This window comes from Astyanax mexicanus, chromosome 9 (genome assembly GCF_023375975.1).
Source record: "Astyanax mexicanus isolate ESR-SI-001 chromosome 9, AstMex3_surface, whole genome shotgun sequence".
Lineage (NCBI taxonomy): Eukaryota > Metazoa > Chordata > Actinopteri > Characiformes > Acestrorhamphidae > Astyanax > Astyanax mexicanus.
In genome coordinates this window covers 17,812,370-17,839,042 of record NC_064416.1, presented here as the reverse complement: position 1 = coordinate 17,839,042, position 26,673 = coordinate 17,812,370, and the positions used below count along the sequence as shown (strand labels likewise).

General features: G+C 40.1%; 1 protein-coding gene across 2 annotated transcripts in view; it reads right to left on the bottom strand.

The window, feature by feature from the left end:
* Positions 1 to 26,673, bottom strand: part of hipk2 (homeodomain interacting protein kinase 2) — a 116,657-nt gene that overhangs the window by 72,131 nt on the left and 17,853 nt on the right. For both annotated transcript variants that reach the window (XM_007250960.4, XM_007250961.4), the window contains exons 2-3: positions 11,725 to 12,512; positions 10,670 to 11,055 (exon numbers count right to left, since the gene is read on the bottom strand). In XM_007250960.4, the coding sequence (XP_007251022.3) occupies positions 10,670 to 11,055; positions 11,725 to 12,512 (1,174 nt within the window). The remainder of the gene's footprint in view (positions 1 to 10,669; positions 11,056 to 11,724; positions 12,513 to 26,673) is intronic.

Genomic DNA, 26,673 nt, shown 5'->3' with positions numbered 1-26,673 from the left:
ATGGGTGTGTTTTGGGCATAACGTGAAATAAACCAATCAGTATTTCACTTGCCATTTCCATTAAGAGCCAGGTGAGCTCTGACTTTACCACATTGGTATCTTAACAGTGCAATGCCTTTCCGTGTCTTAGCAGAGGATACTGGCCTGCGCCATCACACTGTGAGGGTAGGGCAGAAGCTCATTTAAAGAAATAGCATTGTTATTTTAGTTTGTATTCTGTTTATTGTTGAGGTTAAAAAGAAGCCATTTCACTGCCCACAAATTAATTAACAAGTCAATATGGCCAAATCAGGCAAATCTTGCAATATTAGTCCAACAGCAGAATGCAAGATGCATGAAAATAGTCTCCATCTGGACCTACAGGTTGCTCTTGCCACAAAGACCAGGACTTGGAACAATATCCTTTAGACAGATTAATCTTCCATATTGCCACATGTTTGAATATGTTAAAGCAAGACAAAGGTTTTTACTTGGTGTCCTATTTTTTCACATTGCTATAAGAATGCGCAACACTGCAGCATAGGCAGAGCTCTCAATTTAACCTCAATATCTAGCTCTATACATGCCCGGCTCCCCTGTGTCATCTATTCTTTCTCATAATAAGGCTTCATTTTCTGCACTGATAGAAAGCACATAGCTTGGGTGGTCCTACGCTAACCCTCATGCCAGGACCTCACACAGCAGTAACAGAAATAGTGTCTGCTCATATGCCATCTTTTAAGGTTGACTCGTTTCTTTGAGGTTCCTGTGGAAAGGCGCTCGCTGAACTCTGTTTAATGAGAAGCGTTTTTCCACTAAGCTCACTGAGGGCCATAATGGGCCTGTCCGAAGATAAGAAACCGTTCGAGGCAAGGCCTTGCTGCATGCATTTCAAATGTTAACCGCTTTAATTATTAACAAGGATTCAATACATGGGTAATTATTTTCCCAAACAAATTGTGCCCCGGGCCCAAACCGCTGCAATTTGATACACGGTGATACATTTCTGCACCACAAAGCTTTTAATCATCTTAGATTATTTATTAACCCCAGTGAAATATGATTTGACTGCTATTTGTTTTATAATATTAACAGCATAAAATTCTCCTGTGATGTGCTGGTGTAATAACTCTAGAGGAGATAAAACTAATGAATGCTGAAAACAAAATCTAGTTAGCTTTGGTTCTCTGAACGTCACTAAGAATAAAGTGTTCTAATGACATATTCATTTAGAGCAACATTACGTAGCATTTGTAACTTAAAATATCAGCTCTAGGACTTTATTGATGATCCACTGACTGTAATATGGAGAATGGTGTCTCTGCCATTTCCTTTTGCAAGACATTATATCATCTCATCTGTTTCATTTAGTCAGGGTTGCAATAAGCCCAGAACCTACCTAGAATCACTGGACAGAACAGGACAGCAAAGGGCAGCTTAAAGAACAACACAATAAATAGCACAGAACCTGGAACAACATGAGCATGTTTACACAGAAAAGCTTAAAAGGACCTCAGCTGGGCCTGGTGTAAATTAGCCAAACTATTTACCCTCATATGCACATTTGCAAATTCTTCCAATTGAGAAAACAAATGCATCTGTTTCGTTCGCCGGGGTTCATGGGAAACTGCACGGCTCCCTGAGAGCCAGACATTTGCCGTGACCATGGCAGAGAAGAGCGGACTCGAGAGGGGGGCTGTTAACTCGCTTGCACTGCCCTACTGCCCATAAACTGTGGCAGCAGGGAGTGACTTACGGCTTGAGAGAACAGGCTGGATAAACTAAGGCTATTTGAATGCAGTCAAATACACTGAAATTTTATGCTGGCTTATAGCGCCTGTTCATCATTTGTCTAAGTTTGCAGCTGAAATGTTAATTTGGCTGAACACATGGCTATTGAAATATAATGTGTTTGAAGGTGTACAGATATCCATACTTCATACCATGCCCATCATGATGGCTACTCGTAACCGTCTTTTAAATTAAAGTATATGGGAATCCACTGACAAATTTTAGACAAAGGCAGACCACCCAAAAAAAACACAGAAGGCAGATAAGATCTTAGTCTGGGCGTCTGGCTGAGAACACACAGTACAGAACGCATTGTCTTAAAAGAGAACATAATTAGCTTGAAAAAGCGACAAAGCATTAGCATAAGGTCCACTCGAAAAGCAGTAACAGAAAACCAAGCAAAAGCCTCTAACAGCCCCAGATAATCAGAATTCACCAAACCATGTTTTAGGCTCCCTCTCATTGATCTCGGAGAGAAATGGTGTGATATCAGTGCCTGGCAAAATGACTGTGTGCAATCAGCTGAGTGTTCATATTCTTGACTAACAGGAGTTAATTAGCTACTTGTCTCTTGCTCCAGTGAGGAAAAAGATAGAAGTGGTGAAGCGAGTGGCCCACAGGCAAATTAGATGAGCGCCTGGTTATTATATTTCTGTCACTCATCTTCACAAAAGGTTGGAACTGGCATGAAACTCATTCTTAAAAAAGGAGAAAACATCCCTAGTAACCTCACCTTTTCATCCACCTGCAATAAAATCTCATAGTTCAATTATTCTAATTACTCATATCCTAAAAATTCTTAATATAAATTGTCAAAAGGTTGGGTAGAGAAATGCCAGAATCAACAGAACTAACTAGAAAAATGAAGGAAATGCAGTTATTGCGTAGCTTATAGCAGATGATTGGATGTTGCAACAAGGTTCTTTATGGTTGTTATGGTTTCCTAAGTACTTGATAAATGGATGCAAAGTGGTGTTTAGCTTGAGTGTCATTAGTGTATTATCATTTGACATAAGAAAAGTTGCGCTTCATTTATTCTATAGGGGAAAAAAACTACAGATATCTGGAAACAGAATGTTTGGGGAGCAGGAAAAACGACCTCTTCAAGAACCAGTTTATCTGATCTGCCTGCAAGGTCTATGGGTCGTAATTCTTTACAGGTAAACAGCACCTGTGCTTGCTAGAAGCAGACCCTCATTCTCAGATTTAGATTTGGCTCTGAGTAACAGGATCCCACCGCTCGCTCACAGTGGAATAAAAAGACGCCTCATGCACGCTTGAGGGAACAGTAACTAGTGGCAACCTCATTCATTAGAGTGCTCTTTAATGCCTGCCACGGAGCCACGGTAAATGTCCTGGAACGGCAGTTCATTTTTAAACACAAGATAGGCAGGTTCTGACTGCGCACACTGGGATGTATTGTTATGGAAAGAAAAGGATCATGTTCTCAGTGCAATTCGAAATCTAGTCAGACAGATTAAAAAAGGCTTATTTCAGTTTTGTGTGTTGCTGTTCGGTCTCAAAGCTACACCAACAATCTCGAACATCCGTAGATTCTGGAGGTCTAGGGTTATCATGTCATGAAGAGTTTGTTAAGTAACGTGAAAAGAACCCGGATTTTTATGGCATATGTAGATTTGTGGAAGAAGTAAGGTACATTGTGAGGTCTGCTCTTAGTGACATCCCATGGGTTCTCAGCACCACTGCACTTTGCACTTCAATGAGGGGGATACTTAAATACACCTCAAACAGAGAGAGCAGCAGAACAAGAATAGACAAGGAGTAAAGATATAAGGACGTTTGATGATCTTTATATAATGGCTATACAGTTAAAGGAACAGCACAGCTCAGTCCAGCTGTAGGGTTTTGATTGATGGGGGACAATAAATAGATCCCTGGGAAGGATCCCTCAGGTTACTAGTCAAAGTCATTACGGTCTGAGTATTCAAAATTCAAGCGGAAGCAAGGTCATGGGTAGCAGATGCATCTTTGGGGTGAATTTCAGCATACGCTAACGAAAAAATGCAGGGGCTTGCCTTCTTCCCCTTCCGGCCTTCCTATATTAAGGCTGTGACATCTGGAGAGTATTGACTGACACATTGAGCAGCCGTGCCGTCTCTTCCTTTGTGACCTCTGGCTGATGTGACTCACTGCTGAACCAAGCCGAGTCCTACATGTGTGCAGCAGTGCTGCGAAATGATGACAGCAGGGTAGAAAAAGCAAGAGTGAAAAAAGGGAAAGAGAAAAATGAAAAAGGGGAGAGGGCAGACAGTGAGATATAGGGAGAATAGACAGTAAAAGTTTGGACATGTCAGCGAGTTTACAACTGCTTCCCTCATTCCAACCACAGCCATGTAAATGTAGCGCTCCAACACGCACAGCTGACAGTGGCAATCTGACTTAAACCCCAAAACTTCAATCAGAGCATTCCGTACATTAAATAACCTCCTTCCTTTTCCATTACGGATAAATAGGGCAATGAAGCTGAACTGGGACAGGACAATAATCCCATTTATCTGGTCCTGAGTGAGGCAGACAGCTTTACCTGTTACATCATTAGCTAGTGTGCATCACCAGGAGGGGAGGGAGAATTTAGCTGACGTAACCCAGGAAAAAAAAAATGAAAAGAGAACTAGGAATAGGCAGGACTCCATTTGAATGACCTAAAGCCAAAAGAATCAGTCCTGAGCAAAAATATCTCTAAGACATAGCGCTAGCAAAGCAGAAAATCTCCAACCGAAGAAGGTAAAAGGTCCTTTTTCCAAAGGGTGATTTTAAATCATAGTGGAACAGTAAATATGTGCTGCTTGCTTAGACACCCTGACACTAAGTGCCTAACTTACGATATCTGAAACTCCACAGCTCATATGGCTTTAAGTTTTCCCAATCAAGCCAACGTACATCCAGCTCCATGCAAATGTTTACCCTAATTAGCATTGCCTAGTTTACTTGTGTCAATATGCCTCAGTGCACAATCTATATTTGAAACATAGTTACACCCTGGTAATGTGAGCTCTTAAATCCAGCACAACGCAAATGTTCATGTACAATAGATCGAATTCCATCACAACAAGACAGGCCAAGCACTTACAGCAAGCAGAGCCTGTAAAGATTTGAAGATCAACTGATTGAGTCTGAACTGCTAGTGCCAACAGTCATTTGCAGAGAGCTCCTCTCACAGCAAGTGGGAAGAACAGGGAATGACACCAGAAGCAGGAGGGGGGAGCTGGTAAGACTTTGGAAATTTCCAACTGAGACTTTCTCTGCCTTCCACAACCATTTTTACAGTTGATGGCATGTCTCTGGCATAGTGATTTCAGAGCATCCTGTCCTATCGAAGGCCACAGGTAATTGTCCCTTGTATTTAAAAGCACAGCCAAAACAAATATGTAGAGGGAACAGAATGAGTGAGGCATAAGAAAGTATGTCACTTTTACATAAGAACCCTCCTTGTAAAACACAAAAAAACATTGGCTTAGAACAGTACTGTCAGCTTTCTGAAATACTTGAATGAATCACAAAAACGGTCGTTCTCAACTTTCTCATATTGTTTAATGACACAGGCAGATTTTCTTTTCTGTTTGCCAATTAAGCGACTTTTTTAGCTGCTTTACAGGATTACCAGACTGAGACAGGCACAAAGAAAAGGAAGCGAATGCCTGTTTTCTCTCCAGAGAGGTTTTTACTTCGTTCTCTCTTGTGGTCTCTTTCTTTGGCAGAGGAACCAGCAGGGGAGACTCGTTGCCTATCTGTACTCAAATCTGATCTGAGACAGGAAAACAGTCATGTATTCTCAAGGAAGTTCAGCAGTAGCAGCAATTTATCGCAGTATTTGCAGCACATACTCCCAGAGAGACAGCTTTTTTTTCTTGCACCCACCTGGAGCACTCTCAATAGAAGAGGTAGGGGAGAAAGAGTGAGAGAGTGTGTGAGAGAGGCCTTTCAGCAGAATAAAACCTCTATTAAACAGACAGTGGGTGCCAGGAACAGTGTGATCCTTCCTAAGGAAGTGAAATCTGTGGGAGGTCTCTCCAGGTGGGTCACCGCTGGTTCGGAAGAGAAGCATGTGAACGTGCAAGTTTATATGTGATGCTGTGCTCGGGCGAGAAATGAGGTGAAAGCCCACAGCACTGGGGGATGGGGCTTAATGCGGAATAAGGGCGGACTGAGGTCAGATCTCATTGTCTGATCTTATCTGTAGCTTGAGGTGAGCCTAGACATACGCCAGTAATACTGACAGACCGTATCAAAATTTCATGGGACAGGATGATACAATAGCTTGTTATAAAATCCATTGCTTCTTTGAACACACAAAGAAACATTGGAATAATAGAGATAACACAGATCTGATACCCTGGTAAAGGTATCAGGCCCACATCAGCAGAAAATATTGAATCAGATATTAGCAGGTTTAATTAATTTGCTTAAATGTGTAAGAGTGTTTCTGCCAGATCTTTAGCACCTTCTTTCAACGCTGTCAGGCAGAAATAATGAATGCTTCTGTGCTTTTTTTATTAAGTTCTTTAGAACTTAAGTCAATATTCTAAGGCTATCCTCACACTGCAAGTAAAAGTGACCACCAACCATATGCATCAATAGTGGAGTAAAAAAAAGTGAATTGTAAGCCGCATCTGTAGCCTTTACCATTACATGTAGCCTGTACCATTATTATAAGTATAGCCAGCTATTTAGCAAAGAATTTGTGGGAATTACTGTTATTTCAGACATTTAAATACATGAAAATCTCTTTAAAATGTAAGGAATATATGTTGTTTTTTCTCATTTCATGGTATAGCAAATGTGGTCTGAGTGCTAAACATGCCATGTACAGCTCATTTTAAATGTGTAATATAAAAAAAAACAATGGAACTGGTACTAGAAAAGAAAAAAGTGGTGTTGTGACAATGTTACATTTAAAACAAGTAAAAAATCCTGTGTTAAACATCTCTTTATCTCTCCTTTTCTCACACACATACAGGCCTGTTAAGTGGTAACTAGTAAAACTCTACTCAGTGTCAGCTGTTTTTCGCCTCTTCTCTCCTGCCAAGAGGAAATTAGGGGGATCATCCTCTCTGTGCACTCCCACACAGGACAAGACACACAGCTCCTGGTAATTACACTTCACAGCCCACTCTTTGCACATAGCTGACCTTGTTCACTCAGCACTCACTAAAAAGCATGCATGCTGGCCCTGATATTATGATACACAGTGCAGGCTGCTAGAAGTAGCTGGACAGATTGTTTTTTTGTTGTTGTTGTTTGTGATCTATATTCACCAAATAATTAATTAATTAATATATTAATCAATTTAGAGTTGATTTAGCTTAAGATGCGCATCTATATCACTTGGGATAAATTATTTTTTAAACACTGGCTTCCCAATTTAAGACACAAAATTTATTTAAACAATTGTCTGCTCAGCTGTTTTGTGTTCTTTTGGGTGCTATTGTTGCATTAGGTTCCAGAGAGCTAACAAAAGAGGCAGGGTCAAATTATGAAGTAACATAAAAAATCGTTCAGTATATACTAGCAGTATAAAATACTACCAGGGCCAGAAGTAGTGTAAACTACGCAGATTATTCCATGTTAATGTTGCTTCTGTAAAATCTGCACTATTAAAAAAAAAAATATATATATATATGTATATATACAGTGAGTCCAAGAAGTATTTGATCCCTTGCTGATTTTCTTCGTTGGCCCACTAATAAAGACATGATCATTCTATACTTTTAATGGTAGATGTATTCTTACATGGAGAGACAGAATAGTAAAAAGAAAATCCAGAAAATAAATCTAAGGAATATATATTAATTGATTTGTATTTCATGGAGTGAAATAAGTATTTGGTCCCTTAGTAAGAGGGAAAGAGCTGTCACAGGACCTCAGAGTCAGAATTGTTGACCTTCACAAAGCTGGAATGGGCTACAAAAAGATTAGTAAGGTGTTGGATGTGAAAGTAACAACTATTGGTGCAATTATCAGAAAGTTTAAAGAGTATAACATGACAATCAACAGACCTCGGCCCGGTGCTCCAAAGAAGATTTCGCCTCGTGGGGTGGCAATGATGCTGAGAACGGTCAGAAATCGTCCTGCAACCACTCGGCAGGAGTTAGCAAATGACCTGAAGGCAGCTGGGACCACAGTTTGCAAGGAAACAATTGGCAACACTTTGCGCAACAATGGATTCACATCCTGCAGTGCCCGAAAGGTACCCCTGCTGAAGAGAGCACATGTGGAGGCGCGCCTCAAGTATGCCAATGATAATTTGAAAGATGAACCAAGTTATTGGGAGAAAGTTTTGTGGTCAGACGAGACCAAAATTGAACTTTTTGGCCTCAACTCCACCCGCCATGTGTGGAGGAAGAAAAATGCTGCCTATGACCCCAAGGACACTGTGCCCACCGTCAAGCATGGAGGTGGAAGCATAATGTTTTGGGGGTGTTTCTCTGCCAAGGGTACAGGGCTACTTCACCGCATCACTGGGAAGATGGATGGAGCCATATACCGCACAATCCTGAGGGACAACCTCCTCCCCTCTGCCAGGGATCTGAAAATGGGCCGTGGTTGGGTCTTCCAACATGATAACGACCCTAAACATACAGCAAAGGCAACAAAGGATTGGCTCAAGAAAAATCACATTAAGGTCATGGAGTGGCCCAGCCAGTCGCCAGACCTCAATGCGATCGAAAATCTATGGAGGGAGCTGAAGGTCAGAGTTGCCAAGCGACAGCCCACCAACCTTCATGATTTAGAGAGGATCTGCAAAGAAGAGTGGGCCAAAATTCCCCCTGGTGTGTGTGCTAAACTTGTGGTTAACTACAACAAACGTCTCACCGCTGTGCTTGCAAACAAAGGCTTTGCCACTAAGTATTGAGTGTGTTTGGCAAGAGGGATCAAATACTTATTTTCCTCATTGAAATACAAATTAATTAAAATGTATTCTTTAAAATTATATTCTGGATTTTTGTCTTGATATTCTGTCTCTCCATGTTAGAATATATCTACCATTAAAAGTGCAGAAGGATAGTGTCTTTATTAGTGGGCAAACAAAGAAAATCAGCAAGGGATCAAATACTTCTTGGACTCACTGTATATATATAAGGAACTTCGCCTAAAGGGTCAAAGACCAAGTAAACATCTAAATAAATGTTAAATTGTCAGTCTGACCATTACAAACATTGACTAGCATTAGCTTAGTTCGTAGCATGATAGCAATCTGTTAACCAAACAACTTGCTCAAGTCTGGCTGATTAAATCTCACTCAAAATCATTTAGTCAAGAATGACTCGGATCAAGTGACCGCTGTTGGGCTGATGGAAAGCTTATATTTTAAAGTTAAATTTTAATTTTTTTTCTGTGGTATGTGGATTCTGTGGCCTATTCACTAAAATAGCCTATGCTTAGCTACCTCAGCTACAGATCTACCCAATATCAAACAGCTCAGTGCAGCTGCTCTTAAATAACTTTAGCAAGTATTGACAATAAAAAATGTCGTGTTTGTTAGAGCACATTTTAGTGACTGTAATAACTAAAAAGGCTAGCTCATATTGTGTTTGAACTTATAGCCAACCAGCTAGGCTTAAATAGTCTAGCTAGCTAAGAGGCTAAACACCACAGACCAGGTTCTAGAGTCTCAAATGACTCACATGTTCAGCATAAGACAGTGCTCAAAACATGCTATTGTCAAGCATATGCACCCTCAAAAAAAAGTGACGCTTTACATAAAATAATGTACAATATTCTTACAGTGAATACATCAGTCTGACTTCAAAGCATGTGCAAATCATGTCAAGCTCACAAGTCACAACGTTCATAAATGATTCCCTCATTTTCCAATCAATTCATCGCACATTCCCGAACAAGATGTTAGCCATGTCGGGATTATGGCCTCATTAACTTTAATCGGTAACAACGAACTTGCCGTCCTCAAAGTAGCATCCCTGAAAACAAGGCGCACATCTGGCACTACTCAGACGGACCTCTTCAGAGGGTTCTGCTGCGGCTGTGTACTGCACACCCACTACGGCGCAGGGTCTTTCCGATCCCAACAAAGCGTGCTTCTGTCCCCGAGTCCTGCACCTTCTCAGCACAAGCCAAACACGGCAATAGCAAAATGAAAGGAGTTTGAAAGCAGGAGGGTTCAGAAAAGCAAAGCTTTCAAGAGAGTCATCTGTTTCTAATGTTGGCGCTCTGGTGTGCATTACAGGCAAGTATTACTGGAGAACTCGGACTGACCTCGCATCTGCATCCCCAGGGAACAGGCGCGCAGTGACGCTGGGGTGAGGTAAAGGAGGGGGGCGCATGGCTAAATGCAACAGAGCCGGTGTTTAAAGCTAGTCTGCAGTGCTGCATTTCTCTCTGTTCTTTTGTATGAAACTTTTTAAAAAAGAAAATCAGTCTACACCTAAACGCCCAGACAATCCAAAGCAGTGAAGCAAGAGAACAAAACAAGAAGATACATCTATAGCAAATACTGAATCTCCAAGGCCTCTAAGTTTTGCAGTGTTGTATAGTACAATAAAAATAACATCTTTAAACTTCAAAGTGGCACACAGCACTGCGTGTTTTATCACATTAAATACAAAAAGCAGTTGGATTCTCAGCAAGCCTCTGAGCTTTTACCGCTCTTCTTCACAGCCCACACAGCTTAGGGAAGCTCATTTAGGCACTTTTGACTGGGAACCACTGGGAACACATCCAAACCAACTTCAGTTAACCATCTACAAATCAATTGATAACTTGAACGCAGTTCTTTAGCCACCACCACACAGCACTTGATCACTTAAAAAGGAACAACTCTGTGGAGGGTGGGAAAATGTCTAGCGTTTCTACAAATTACTAACAGCTGTTTGAGTCTGAACCAGAAAGCTGCCTTTGTGACAAAAGAATTCAGACTCACCTGTAGTATCTGGACTGCAGATAGGTGGAGCACACAGCTTTGGACACGTGACTGGCAGAGCCGAAGTCAATGACTTTGACCCTGTATGGCTGGCGGGCCGGATCTACCAGCATGATGTTCTCAGGCTTCAGGTCAGCGTGGATCAGGCCCAGGCTCTTGAGCTTCATCAGGGCAGTGGCCACCTGCTGCAGGACGGGCCGGATGTACTTGAGTGGCAAGGGGCTGAACTTGTTCTGCTTGAGGAAGTCGTACAAGTTCTGCTCCAGCATCTCAAAGACCAGGCACGTGTGGTTCTTGTGCTGGAAGCACTCGTAGGCTCGCACAAAGTTGTAGTCATCTGCGCTTTCCGTGCTGAGACGTGCCAGAATGCTGACCTCGATCTGACCCTGTTTGCAGACATAAACAACACAATGTCACAACAAACAAAATGGCAAATTGCCATTAAAAAAAGTTTTAGGTGTGATAAAGAACATGGCTAACAACATGAGGGACTAGTCACCTGCCAGTGTGAGCACAGTGTTTTTCCCCAGTGATTAGAGTACTCGATAATGTCAGCTTGTGCACTGTTAACATAATAATTAAGATATTATCGTGGACTATATATATCACTCACCCTTACTCCTAATGTAAAGTTATATATACTTTGCCGAACAGATTGGAATAATCCTTTATATCAAAGTATGCCATTTCACACATACCGTCTCTGCATATGCTGTGTCTGCCATTAACACCATTAACGCCTTTAACGGCCATTAACGACATTAACACAGACATCATTTGCGGAACAGTGCAGCTTAATAGCTGAAAACATTACTGTTTTACGGACATTTCCTTTTCCAAATGGATAAACAGTAAAATTATGACTAAAATTGATTAATTTTTTTCTTATATATGAGGGTTGAGCAAAAGGAGCACAGTTTGCCAACTTCCCCTGCTCTACCACACCTACTAAACCTGCCACTTAACAGGTGAGTTGAACTGGGTGTGCTTGATGCAGGATTCTAGCCCTCCAGGACTGAAACTGCCCACTTCTGCTACATACTGTCCATTCCTACCTGCCGGGCATACGACGGATGGTTCTTCAGAATCTTGATGGCCACAATCTCGCTGGTGCCACGCTTCCAGCACTTCACCACCTGACCAAAAGTGCCCCTGCCCAGGAACTCCAGCACCTCATACGTGTTGGTCATAGAGCACAGCACCTCATGCTGCAGAAGCTGGTAGTCGCCTTCACTGTTTGCACCACTGGTCTTGGATGTGGCTGTAGTGGAGGCGGTGGCTGCGGTCGCTGCAGCGACACCTGCTCCGCTCTGCCCGTTGTTCTGGATCATGGCCGCTGGCCCTTGTTGCTGTTGCTGCTGCTGCTCTTCAACCACGTGCACGCTGCCCCCACTGCCGTTGTTTCCGTTGTCCAGCTCCTCGCTCTTGCGCTTAAGCCCACATCGCTGATACGTGTCCAGCAAGCTGACTGTGCTCCGTCGTGTCAGGTTGTGGCCTCCGCTGCCACTCCCACTGCTACTGCCTGTGCTGCCCAACAACTGACCGGCTGCTCCAGACGTGCTGCTGCTGGCCGAAGCCACCACGATGTGGCCTGGGCCAGCCGGGAAGAGGAGGGCCTGCTCGTAGGACAGCGAGGAGCTGGACACCTGGAGGGAGGCGCCGTTGATGCCCACCGGAGCCACGGACACACTCTGCTTGCCACTCTGACCGTAGACCTTGCCGTGCGTGCCGTACCCGGTCATGTCCCAGTTGCAGCTCTGCTCTACCTTCAGCTTCTTCACGCTAAAGAAGGCACTTGACTGAAGAGCATGGGGGGAAAAGACTTGCACTTGCGAGGCCATACCTGACAAAAAAGAGAAGGGGGGGAGGTGGAAAGGAGCAAACATGAGATCAGTCTGAAACTTGAGCATGAGCTTTAAATAAAATCTGCACAAGCTAAAGCAGGATAGTCTGACGCAGAGCCCTGAGGGTATTGTATAGGTGCGATGCAAGTATATGCACTAAAGGGCCAAATGTTTGTGGACACTTTCTGGTTCCCAGTTCAGCTACCCACATAGGCCCCACATGGGCATGTTAACAGGGTTGGTTCTGGAACACAAAAACGTCTCCAGCTCATCTCAAGGATATTGATTGACAATCACTCAGTAAATTTTGGAGCATCTCACTCTTTAGGCAACACTCTTTAGGTTTCTCTGGATTCTATACTAACAGGTAACAACTTGTATAAACAATGAATGCACCATATCAAAAGAGCTGAATTTACTGGTTAGGAAGAGTGTCCACAAACATTTGGTACCTGTTCAGCTGATGTCAGTGCAGAGGCTAGATGCTTATCTTAAAAATGTATCTCAAACTCAGGGTAGCATCTGGTCAGGAATAATTGAAATTAATTGTAATCCATTAAACGCACCTGCATGAAGTGAAACATGCTCATGATTGATGTGTTTGAGTCCAAATAATTAAATTAAAGTTATAGAAGAGACATTTTCATGTACTTTCAGAGAGTCTGTGTGCAGTCCCTAAATATAAAGCAGTCTGCCTGTACGTGTCTGTATCTGTGCCCAAGGCCAAGGAAAAGAACTGGATGTCCTGTTAAAACATTCACATGTCCCACAAAGCATTATTTGTTTACATAGGAGCGCTCTGGAGTTAATGATTTAAAAGGGGGCTATTGATTTATGCTGAGGAAATACCATTTCTATACTGTTCCCATAGGGAGTTCTGCAAACACTCTGATGTTCCGTCACATCAGGGCCTGCAGAACCGCACTCAAAAAAAGTGAGACCTTAAAAGGTGGCATGAGTCTCAAAGAATGACAGCAATTTCCTTTCGCAAAGCAGACCACTCAGGCCGAGCTCGCATCGCACCCCAGCGCAGTTTACCACAGGGGCAAACCCGCTGCTTTTGCACAGATATCAAAAAAACAACTAAGGAGCATTTGAACTGTATCTCAACCTCAGATCCCGAAAACAAGACAACAAAAGCAGAACTGAGAGCAGCGGAGCTCCTGGGAACTCTCTGAGCTTCAGAATAAGCAGCGCTTCTCCAAGCAAACAACAGGCCAAAAATAGCCCTTCTCAAATGGTGCTGTTTGTAGCACTAAAATAATGATTACAGCACAAGTAGGATTACACAAGGAGCGTGCAGTAATGCTCTATTTACAGAGGCTCCAATATGGGCCGAATTAACGAGCTAACAAATAAAAGCTTCCTGCTGTGGACCAAACTCTTGCACATGGAGAGTATACACGTAGTTGTGTAACAGTAGTGCATGGGGAGCCCAATATGGGTGTAACAACGCATTTAAATATCTAAAAAACATAAAAGTGTGCACAACAGAGAATCAGCACCGTATTAATTCAGATATATAATGTGGCTGCACTGTTTGAACGCAGATTACTCACTTCATGGGCTCATTACATTTACAGTACCTAGCTAATGCTTCTATCCAGAGTGACTTACATTTGAATCATATTACACAGGTAGGAGAATGTAGAATTAGAGTCCTGCCCAGGGGCTCTGGGGAATTGAACCCTATTATACCACAGGGAAGATGATATTGTTACACAATGATAGATTGTGTCCACATCAATGTACAGAGCATTTTATTGTAAACAGAGAATTGTTAGCTACTAGTGCAGTGATTCTCAAACCATGTCCTGAGGCCCCCAGACTTCAAAATCTAGCAGATGTCTAGGGTTCATTGAGAACTGGTTTTAAAAAACCCTTTTACACACACACGTAAGGGACAGTAAGGTCAAATTCATCCACCCATTCCTTCTTTTTCTTAACTAATTCTTCCTAGTCAGGGTCATGGTGGGTCTTGAGCAGGGGTGGACAATTCCAGTCCTGGAGGGCCAAATTCCTACAGTTTTTGGCTTTGCTGATCAAGTACCCCTCATTTAACTGACCTGCTAATTGTAAGGTATAGTGATGCAGAGAAATCAGCAAGCTGTGTTTGACTTCAGTTTTAAGCTGAACACGATTTTCATAATTTTCTGGTTGATCCACAGCAATATCCTTTGTCAATGTTTACAGCAATTGGGTAGATGTGTTGCAAGATTAACCTAATCTTTGTACAAAAAAATTACCAGATCTTCACAGTTACCCATGATCTCTGACAGTCTCTTAAAATCCACACCTATGTGGTGAGCTGTAACATTTACTTGTGCTGATTTCAGATAGATTGTTCTTAAACAGCCGTTTACCAGAGCTCAGAATAAAACATACTTTTAATACTGAAGACAAGGGTTGAGCTACAGGCCCAAGCAGGATTGATTCATACTACATTAGGTAGTCTTTTTCCCTCTGCCTGTGTTTTCTTGCGCCAGCAAGTCTCAATTATGCTAATCTATTACCTGCATGAATTGAATTAATTCACATGATCTCTGTGAGATGAATATACAAGTGATGCTGTGAAGCCTGCTCGCTCTTCTCCTCACAATAAACTATTCTGCTCCAGTGCTGACTCTGTGGCATGAAGTCGCACTGATGAATTAAACAGAGGACTGAACGGCAGTTTGCAGGTCTTGATTTGAATGTAAGAATGCACATTATGTTCATGTAAAGCCAGTTTTGAGTGAACAAATCCCAGCAACAGTAGAAAAAATACCTCAATCCTTTTCTCTGATTTTCATGCACGAGGCCATGTTTTCCTCTACAATTACTTTTAAATCAGTTCACACAACATTACCAGTCGTGGTGGATGGAGGGAAGAATGCACCTTTTCATGAGTGTTTTCTGTCTATAATTTCTTTATTTTTTTGGAACTTTTCTCAACAAAACATTGTTGGTAGTAGAGCATACCTGAAGTTCTTGTAGTTCTGTTACATAAGCTAAAAGAATAATGGAGGGAGATGTTGGGTCTTTCTCCAAGGTCTCTGTGGTACAGTAAAATGTATGTCAATTGTTTTTTTAAAACATTTTCACAATTCTCAATATTTATTCTCAATATTAATGCATCAGTAGCAACAGTTCCTTAAAACCTATCAATCAAATACTGTCCCATACTGAGTATAAGACGACCGTCTTGTCCTTCATCCATTGTAACTGGACTAATGACATTTTCTGTGATGAAATGTGCTGTTGGGTCCGTGTTCATTAAGCACTGATGGCAGTATCAATATGCTTTAAAAAGTATATTGTCGATACAATAACAAAATATATAACAATATAATAAAATATGGTACCACTTTAAAATAAGACTACCTTTATAAAGGGTTTATAAATGGTTTACAATTAGTTTATTAATGGTTATTAATTAGGTTGTAAATGCCTTAAAAATCATTAATAATCAGTTATAACATACATAGAAAGGGCAACAGTATAGATGGCTATGAGTTGACTATTTGGCAAACCACAGGTCATTGTTGCCCTTTCTACGTATGTGTTATAACTGATTATTAATAATTTTTAAGGCATTTACAACCTAATTAGTAACCATTAATAAACTAATTGTAAACCATTTATAAACCCTTTATAGGTGTAGTCTTATTTTAAAGTGGTACCTAAAATATTGCCAAACTGCCCATCACCACTGCCTACCCATCCAGAGACAGTAAGACCAATTACACTCTCTGGGTCCACTACTTTCAGAAGTGGCATCATCACAGAGGATCGAGTCTGGGATCTTCTGATAAGGCCAGCAAGAGAACAGTCATTTCTCTTGACTGAGATGTTTCCAGTATGCAGTGGCCAGTATCCACTAAAGTGCTCCAAGAAGGTACAACTGGGACACGGGTGCCCAAGGCACTTTAATGCAATGCATGGAGGACCAACCTCATAGCTTACATGACTTACAGGAATTAAAGGTCTTGTAGAGTCCAAGCCTCAACAGGTCAAAGCTTCTTTAGTGACATAAGATGAATATACACTGTATACCATAGTACAGTCAACCCATTATGCATTATTTTGACTTTAACACTGAGCCTGTTCATTCCCTAGATTCATGTTTGGTATCAGTGTGGACAGAAAACACTCACCGGATATCATCCATAAACCCTATAAACACCACACAGCCCATCTGAAGGCTCTCCATGGGAATAACTCCTTTTCCTTTGTGGCTTCAGCTTACGAGAACATAATGAATCTCATTTGGTTTGAGGAATTCCTTGACGCAAGGACATTCCCAGAGCAGGAAACAGAAGGAGGATGCTTAGCGTGGCGCTTTGTCATTATTATGCCTTTCTGAATTGTGCTGATAGCTTCAGTTTCTAAACCAGCCTCTTCTTCCTACACTCACTTTTCATCTGCTTGCTATAGCTGCACATCTTCTCTTCTCCTCTACTTAAATGCATACAAATAGTGTTAGCTCTGACAGCACTTATCATCCTCTGGTCTTATCCTAAATGCCTGAGGATATTTCTGTTGATTTTAGAGCTGCTCCTTGACTCTGCTGCTGACCAAATGTAAAGGTTCTATTCAGGTCTTGCTTCCCCCCTGTCCTGCTGTTGCAGATGCAGAAGATTACCAGCAATATCTTTCTATATTAAGGATCCTTGAATGCTGGTTCTAAAAGCTTGGTACATATTCAAATTAGCAGTGTTAAATAAAACTTGCATTTCATAATCAATTTTATAATGGCAAGAGCCATAAAGTGTCAATTTCAACACTATTGAATTTCAACATTTGCCACTGCAGAAAAAATGTCTCCTGTAAGGGAGTTCATGTCCTCTCTCGACATTGGGAGTACACGCTTGAGACCGGTTGTTGCTCAAACACGCCCTTTAAAAAATGCAGATAAGTTATTTTGAGTACACATAAGAGTTCAAATGGCAAGAACATTATCTCGTAACAACATGCATCTGCAACATTGCGCTCAGTCCTGCTTGACTTCAGTCTCTCAACGGCCGGCCATTCATAATTGTGTATAGCTTGGACTGTGACCACCCTCCTTCTGTTGTTTTTGGGTTAATTTTCACTGCCTACAGCATATAAAAAGTTCAAATCATAGCCTGTACAATTTATTAGATTTTTTTCTCTTTAAACTCTGTGGTGCATATAAATCTGTTATGGCCCATTGTTTAACAATGAGTCTGTTGGAATGCAAGCATTCATCATACCTGACAAAAAACATACTGTTTTAAAGGCACTGCCTGGGAGCACACCAAAGGGCCACTTTCCCGCTCTCCACTGAAAGAATAATGAAATAGTAATGGTCAGTGTTTTTGGAGCTAGGCTATTTTTCTGTCAGAGATTAGATAATCAGCTTTTTTTCTTGGTGGGCAGGAGATCAAAAATGCTACATTTGACAGGAAGAGATGGAAAGTAGAGAGAAGAAAAAGAGAGATTTATGTGGGTCTGAACTGTATAAGGCATCGGTATTGGCTATTGGCTCCTGTAACAGCCTGAAGATAACACATTATAAAGAAGGCAATGGCAAACTATGCCATTTAAATCACCCTGACCTTGGTATTTCACAACCACAACAATTTCTTTTCCTTTTCATTTTTGCTCGAATCACGCTGAATCAATTCCGTCATCATTTCCACTAGACTTTGAAAGTTCTAAGAAATTGGCCTCTTGAACAAGTTAATCTTGGATTGTGCTCAAACCAGATACTATTACTGATTATACAATAGAAACACCTGGTTGCAAACACATTCTTTATATGTCAATGTTTCCTATACTTTCCTAAGCTGAAGTCGAGGTCAGTCCTAAAGATCACTCATGTCTCTTGCCCTCAGGTTATGTGGTGGTCACCTGCCTCTTGCAATTGCATCTTAGCAAAACTTGTGTGCAATTTTTTTTTTTTTGTGGAAATAAATTATAATATTAAATACTGGCTCTGGGAGTTTTCTCTTGCATTATTTTTTATCCAGTTTTAGGATAACTAATTGCCATGAAGGGTAACTCAATAGTGTCCTCATAATTGCTTCAAATCTGGGATGAATTTGCTCTATAGAAAGGGACCTGAGCATTTTTTAGCTGCAGCCTAGGCTTTAAAAATTAACTACTTTTTTCAACTCAGTAAGGGCTTGTTAAATAGCTGATCAGGTCTATTGGGAGTAGACTAAACACTGAAAACATCCAGGGCAGGGGTTCTCCAGTATCAGGGCTGAGAACCACTGCTCTATGTTTAACAACAGTCTAAAATGTGGCCATGTGACCTGAAGACACGAGACAGAAAAACAAGGACAGTGAGTTAAGTCATGCATCTGATTTGTCTCCTCCTCGGTTGATCCAGGAAAGAAGCATTTAGGAAAATTGGCCAAGGAAGAAATCATTGGTTAATGAATTGACCTCAGCTTGTCTAGACAAAGCATTATCCCCTGTGGCTCGGAGGGATGGCCACTGTAGCGTGCCATCCGGGATGAAGACGCTCCAGAAAAGACCTGAGTTTTTCTCTCTATCCTTGCATTATTCAGCCTTCTCTAGTGGGTCATCTAAAATCACCAGCTCAAACTTTGCGGTCTAATCATCAGTATCAACAACTTAAAGCTGATGAGTCAATGAGTCAAGAACATTGCCAAAATTAATTCTATAAGTCCCAAAAGAACTGTAGCTTAATCGCCTTTTTACAGAACCTCTATGAAAATTTTAGTTCATTAAGATGATTTAAATGCAATAATAAGCATTTAAATGAAATAGGCTAAGAAGAACCTTAGAACCATACAGTATGTATGTGAACTAACTTGCTCCTCTCATGTTTAGGATAATGTGCGTAGATATGATGTTGGATTGATGTTGGATCATGTTCTTACCACAAATGAACCAAGACCACCTTCTCTCGAGGTTCTCAAAGTTTTTACACCTGCTGAAACAAACTACATCGAAGATGCAAATGAACCAGGGTCTATTTTAATCAGATCAAACAGGTGGTGTGAAAACTCTCTTATTTACTAACAGAAATAAAATGAAACTTCACTTAAGTCAGATTCTGAAAGGGAGGCAGAATGACTGAATTGACTACATGCTGATGTCCAATGCATTCCCTTCTACAAAGCAATTAATGTCAAATATAAAGGGATGCATTGCTTTCTAATGCACTCATTATGCAAATACAGAGCGTCACTCGTATTACAGAGGTTGTTCAATATTGTTAGAAAGTCTTGATCAAGTGTATGTTACATCCAGTCATCCAGACTGGAAATCAAACCCCAATCTCCAACATGGAGTTGTAGCCCAATGGCAGGTCGATGTGTTATCCATTGCACCACACCAACAACCTAACTCAACACAATGGTTGCTATGGTGCTTTATGTCAATGGCACTGTGTGTCCTTGATCTTTTTTGTGTATTTTTAAGGATTCATATTTTATTTATGTTCTAGTCCTCTCTTTTCTCCTATTCTAACCCCACTGCCAACCCTGTCCAGTCCAGGCTCACTTAACCCCAGCTTTTATTTACTATTCTACTCACCATGTTCTCCCAGTATTCACTTTAAACCCAGCAATCCCTCCTCAACCTTCTACCCCCCAAACCATCATTTTTCATGCTTTCTTGCACATTCATAGCCTTTTCTTCAAGCTGCCCTCCTCAGCCTTTTGTTCTTTTCTGTCCTGTCATCTCCTCCTCTCCTCTCTTCTGTATCAAGGACCCTTTCTCACCTCTAACACCCCCCCCCCCCACCACCTACCCCATCTCCCCTCCCTTTTCTCATCAAATGAAACACTATAATTCCTGGGAGAGCGGAGGAGGCAGGGAAGCTCTGGCTATTGTCTTTGTTCATAACTGTGTGTATCTCTCACTCACAGAGCGCACATGCAGGCCTCAGCACCCAGGAGAGCTCAGAAGGGCACCTCTTGCAAATATGAGGGCAGACAGGAATTACTGAAGAAAGGGAGAACTGGAGAAACTGGATGGAAGTGCTTACTACTGGTTAGACTGGCTAAAGGTCTTCTTGCCCCCAGTGCACATGTTTCAGTGCTGGTCTGGGTCCTTACCCTTCAGCTTAGAAATGATCACTCAGATTGGAACTGACCAACCATATTTCAAGATCTCATCTCAGTGTATTTTAGATGAACCCTCCAAGGTTCCCTAAAGGCGCATATAGATATGCTTTGAACCGCCTATTCTTACATGTGGTTTAATGATTTATCAGCTGTAAATCATTGAAACAAGCAGAGACATTCTGTCAAAAGTACAGATTTTTCATTTACAGTTCAAACCACATCTGTTCTCATGAAGTGAAAATTAGATATTTTATTATAATTCACATTGGATGAAAAGCTCTGAGAAAGGAAAGTCTTGCTCTGCAGAAAGGAAGGTACAAATCAGTTGATGCAGATTTTATTCTCAATGTTTCTCTAATTATGTAACAACTTTGTAGTTAAGCATATACTTCAATAAATACAGTAAGTCCATAAATACAACTAAATTTAAGTACATAATAACTTAATAACTGTTATTACATAATTGCATTCACCTAACATTACAATGTAATTACTTAGTAATAAGTGTTTCACACAAACAAAATTGATATTAAATAATTTATTGCCTTTGCCATCCATTTAAATGTAGTCAACATGTATAACATATATTTTGTAGTTACCATGTAAACATATTCTGCATTTACCTAAAAACACATATGTAATGTGTGTATATACAATATTAATAATTAACATACCTATATGTAATAACATAATTCTATTGTTTACATGTTTACTTTTAACTTGCATTGCATATCAGCTTAATGCCATTGTAAGTTACTATGTTTTTTTTTTTGGATTTTGTAACTACACATGAGAATATATGTATTACAAAATGATGTTAATCAAATATTTTGTCATTGCTTAAATAATTCTGTAATTATTATTGTTATCAATGCTAACACTTGTATTAACACTTAATAACACTTAACAGTTAATTTGTAAACTGTAGCATATTAGTGTTTTTCTATGTGCATATATATATATATACTCTTTCTCTCTCTCTCTCCCTCTCTCTCACACTCTGTTTTTCTCTCTCACGCACACACACACAGATGCACAGTAACTTAAACATGTTTAGGCCTTCCTGTACTGACATATGGCCAGTATCTGATCTTCCTGTGGCCGAATCAAAAGGAGGCGAGCAGGCCGAGCAGCTGTGGCTAGAGCAGCTAAAGCCATTGACATGTGTTCCAACAGCCCCCGAGAAAGAAAAACAAACAGCGCACTGTCACACAGAGCAGTGCCCTCAGCACGGCCTGTTACTGACTGCTTTATCAGGCCTGAGTGAGTGAGTGTGTATGTGTTTGAGGGGGAGGTGGGGTCTGCATGTACATGTGCATGGCTGTGTGTATCTGTGTGTGTGTGTGTGTGTGTGTGTGCAACTGACTGTGAGAGAGTATGTGTGTGAGAGAGGCTAAGAGCACGTATGAGGGAAAGATCACATCAGCGAGGGCAGGAACACACGAACGCAGGAGCGGCGCTCGGGAAGTTTGCGCTGGATTTCTGATTAATGAAATCACAAGGGCAGTAAAAGCGTTAAAGTTCTGCCAGCGTCTGCGCCAGGACTTTATGTGAACTTTACGAGCTCAGCGTGACTAATGCAAGCATTTTCCATAACTCACAGGAACGTCCAGTTCACAAGCAGCAGCTTAAATATTCACAGTCTGAATGACTGAGTAGTGGGGCCAGCAGGCGGGCTGACTGGTCTCGGGGTCCAACACAAGGCTGTGCAGGGACACGGCGCCGATAAACAGCCATTTCTGCTGTTATCAGTCCGCAACCCTGGAAGAGGCACTTGGAAGCTGTCAGAGAACTATTTCAACCATCCAGCTGGCAAATTTCAGCTGATTAACCCTTTCATAGCTAACCTCTCACTGCTGATAGATATATCAGAGACAAACTTTAAAACTCATTTACACTCTAAACTAAAGTTCTGATAGGATAAATTGCTTTACACTATGTAGATCTTCCTTAAATTAATAAAAGCAAAAAAACTATGGCTTAAAACAAGCTGGTATGGCATGTGATAATGATCGCATTACTGCATTCTTAAAAAGTAGAAAAAATATGTTAAACAGAAAGAACCAGTTTAAAGATCACCAAAAAAGACAGCGATAAAGCATTAGACAACATTAATAATACAATTTGAAAGTTTATAGTATCTATGTGTTGAATTGTTCTATTTTGTTTCACCAAATTAATAAAGTATGTTTAAGTCTCTATATGTTTAGGTCTCTTAAGCATCTTGTCATACAGTTTATTATTACAGCAATGGCATCTGATCAGTACATCTGTTTATATGGAAAAGCCAGATTAGTGCATCCCTAATTGTAAAGCTGTCAATAACAAGTTATTGTTAATCCTTTATACAGTATATAACTATATATGGGCTGTTTACATGCCTTGGTGTTCAAGGGTCTGTGTGGTAGCTTTTATGTGCACGTTTTATGTGCATGTGTGTGTGTGAGTTTTGCAGGTTTTGCTGTGCAGGGTGGCACTTCAAAGAGCACAATCTAAACTGCCTGCCAGACTCTAACCACAGAGTCACTACACCAGAGCCAAACCAGGCTAAGATGAAACGAGAATCACACACAACACACACACACACACCTTGATATATATATATATATATATATATATATATATATATATATATATATATATAGCCAGAATAGATGCTAAACATTGCTAAACATGTGCACTTCTGATGCTCAGGGTAATACATGGTCAAAATCATTAACATTAAAACTGTTAAAAATTAAGGTGCTACAAATTGTTCAAGTGATGGGATAAAATAACTATTGTTGGCTTCCTAATAACCAAAAGCTTTTGTTAAGTTTGTACAAAACGTTGGTTCTACACTTTAAACTATCTCTATTACAAATACCTTAACGGAAACAAAAGTGGTTCTCTTCAGTATTGCTCAAAAAAACCATTTTACGCATCATTATTTTTAAGAGTGTAGCTCCGACATCGACAGCTTGTTCAGCTGTCAACACTTGTTGAGAACCCTGAGCAAAGATTAGAATTTCATAAATAAAGACAGACAGTCTAAAAACCATGTTTTGTTGGGTAAATAACACCTCAACAAGTTCATTTCCACTTTGCTATGAGTTCATTACAGCTGCTCTTCTGCTGAGGAATTCTGAATGTGTGCCAATTGCCGGCTGAGGCTGTGTTTCCTGTGAAGCATAATCTTTACACAAAGCCTGTTCTGGAGAATACCACCCAGATAAACAGACAGAAAAGCACCCCTTTCCCTCTCAGTGAGAGCTAGTGCATCACAATACAACAGCTTTATAAGAGGGCAGCTTTTTGCTTTATATTCTACAGGCAAATAGACTCATAGGTCAGTAAAAGGCAATATTACATAGAACCACAACCAAAAAGTGAAATTATTTGATAGCAAGTTTAAGAAACTTTGTTAGTTGATTTAAATGTTAGTTGACTATTAACCATGAAATTTAATGTATTCCTGTTAGAACCAGTCACTGATTTCTATGCATTTGTGTGTGTGTGTGTGTTTATTTCATATGGTTAAACACTCTGCCATGGCATTACGTTATAGGTCCTGGCACCACCGCTTCTTCAGTTTCAGCCACGTGTGTTGCTTCAGTAAGTTCAACACCCCGAAACAGCAATCCCACAAGCCCCAAAGACCAAGGCCCCCATCAAACACACATACACACACACACACACACAAACGCACACCAGGGGGAGTAATATGTTAATAATACATTAAAACATCCAAAAATGCCAAAGAGTAATCTGATTTGTGAACAGGCTGACATTTTCTTAGGAGGCAAGAATGAAATTACAGGCCTAGACAGAACAAAGGAGCCCTGCATGCAAACACACACACACACACACACACACACACACACACACGCACAAAACAATAGCTTGAAAAATAATAAAATCAGCGACTCCATCAGAGTCTGTCTGCAGGGATTAATTGGCTTGGCGAAAAGCTGATGAATGAGTTTGTGCACGGGTTGTAAATTTTTATTCCCTTTATAAAAGACAAATTGGATAACAAAAGCCGCAGTGTTTTAAATGAGTTTTACATCTTTTTCTTTAATCATCGTCAAAGGGAAAAAGTAATTGTGAGGCTGTGGCCTTCAGGGACAAGGGAGGAAAACACCTTGTGTTCAGGAGTCTGTAACAAGCCTGCGTATCAGACTAACAAGATATTCTGGTGATTCAAATAGAGACTCCAGTGTGTTCTGGTATCAGTCCATTGATTTTACTTAATTTAAATGCGTATATTGTCTCTGTTGGAACCACAAATCTATGCATATGGTTGGGAAAAAAGTCTGTAGGTAAAAACTTAATAACTTAATTTGAATTAATTTGATACTACTAAAATATGACTACCCTTATTTTTAAGTGCCTTTGACTGGTTACAATGTGTATATTAATGGCTAGCAAAAGTGACTAAGACTGGGTGAAATGGCAAAAAAAAAATAATCTCAATATGCTTGAGATAGGGCTGGATTTATATACAATATAATTCAGATATCATTATAAAGAAAGGAAAATCTGCAAAAAAAAAAAACACCTCAACAGATGCTTGTTGCTACAATTTTTTGAAAAATTAAATTGCCAGTTCATGAATGTAAGTCAGTAATAGATATATAATAAAAATCACAAAATGTTATTGAAATCTCAATATAATATTGATATTGAATTATTTTCTAGCCTAGCTTAAGAAAAATTATACTATACAATGCTATATGCTATATGACAATTACAAAGTTACTATAATTGTATCTGTATTTATTTGTCTAATAATTTAAAAGTAAGTGCTCAACAGGTCATCTAAGTAACATTTTTTATTATATGTAGGAGTCATTTCCATAAATCATTTCCACAAAAATTACCCATGTATTTTTTTTTTTTGTGATTCAGTTTGCAATTCAATGGTTATTTTCCAAAAATAGATATTAATATGTAAAATATATTGCCCTGACCTAACAGAGATCTGTCACCTTCCAAACACTAAGCATACATTCATCTATACGGTAAAAGCTCAGGTGTTCCTGTTTCGTGATTACTGTGAGTTCTCTGTTACTCAGTGTTCTACCTGACAGATCTGTTAATTACTTCCTACAATGTAACACCAACAGGAGCTATTATTACTCACTAATGATCACCCGATCAGCCGTCATTAACATATAAAGTGACTACATTCTCAGCTCTAAACACCTTGCTTACATCCACAGTGTCAGCATTGGTAATGTTAATGTTCACATTTGGGGTGTTTATAAGTGTTAATGTGTGTGTTAAATAATAGGGGCTTAATATCTGGAAAGACATAGGGCCCTAGTTTCCCCAATTTATGTGTTAATATTGCCTATTCATAATTTTAAGTGTGTTAATGACTTGAATTATATCAAATAACATATGAATAATAAATTGTTCAAAAACATGTATAAAGGTGGTGGTAGCAGCCTATCCGGACCATTTTTATTGATCCTTTCATCATATAACCACCATGTGAGGGACATCTAGTGCTTTAGGAAGAAAAAATATATATTTATATTTTAAGTTTTTTTTTTTTTTTTTTTTTTTTTTTTTTTAATGGAGATACAAGGTTCTGTATATACAGAGTTTATTTTTTCAAATGTTGCACCCAGATTTGAAAATGTTTACACACCAATCTTGTCTAGTCCCTGTAGAGTACTGCAGTACTACCAATAGAATAGGACTCTCAATGCCTAATACAAGGTGCGGAGTAAAGGAGTATAAAGCTCCTCAGTATTGAGCTGTAAAGGAGATGAACTGCACTTCAGTTCTCTGGAATGATGATGCTCCATACAATATATTTTGGATTAGTTGAGATGGCGATTGTCCAACATGCTGTGTCCCAAATAGATGTACAGTATTTATTTTTAATATTTATTTTATTATATATATATATATATATATATATATGTATATATACACACACTACACAATCAACTACAATTTGAACATCATTTTTCTAATAACCTCACATTTATGTCCACCTCTGCAACCCATTTGCCTCTACTTAACAATCCAAAAACCCAGCCAAAGCCTCAAGACACAGGCTGTCCTCACTAAACCCTGCATTACAGAAACACACCCTTATTGAACGAATCCTTAATAC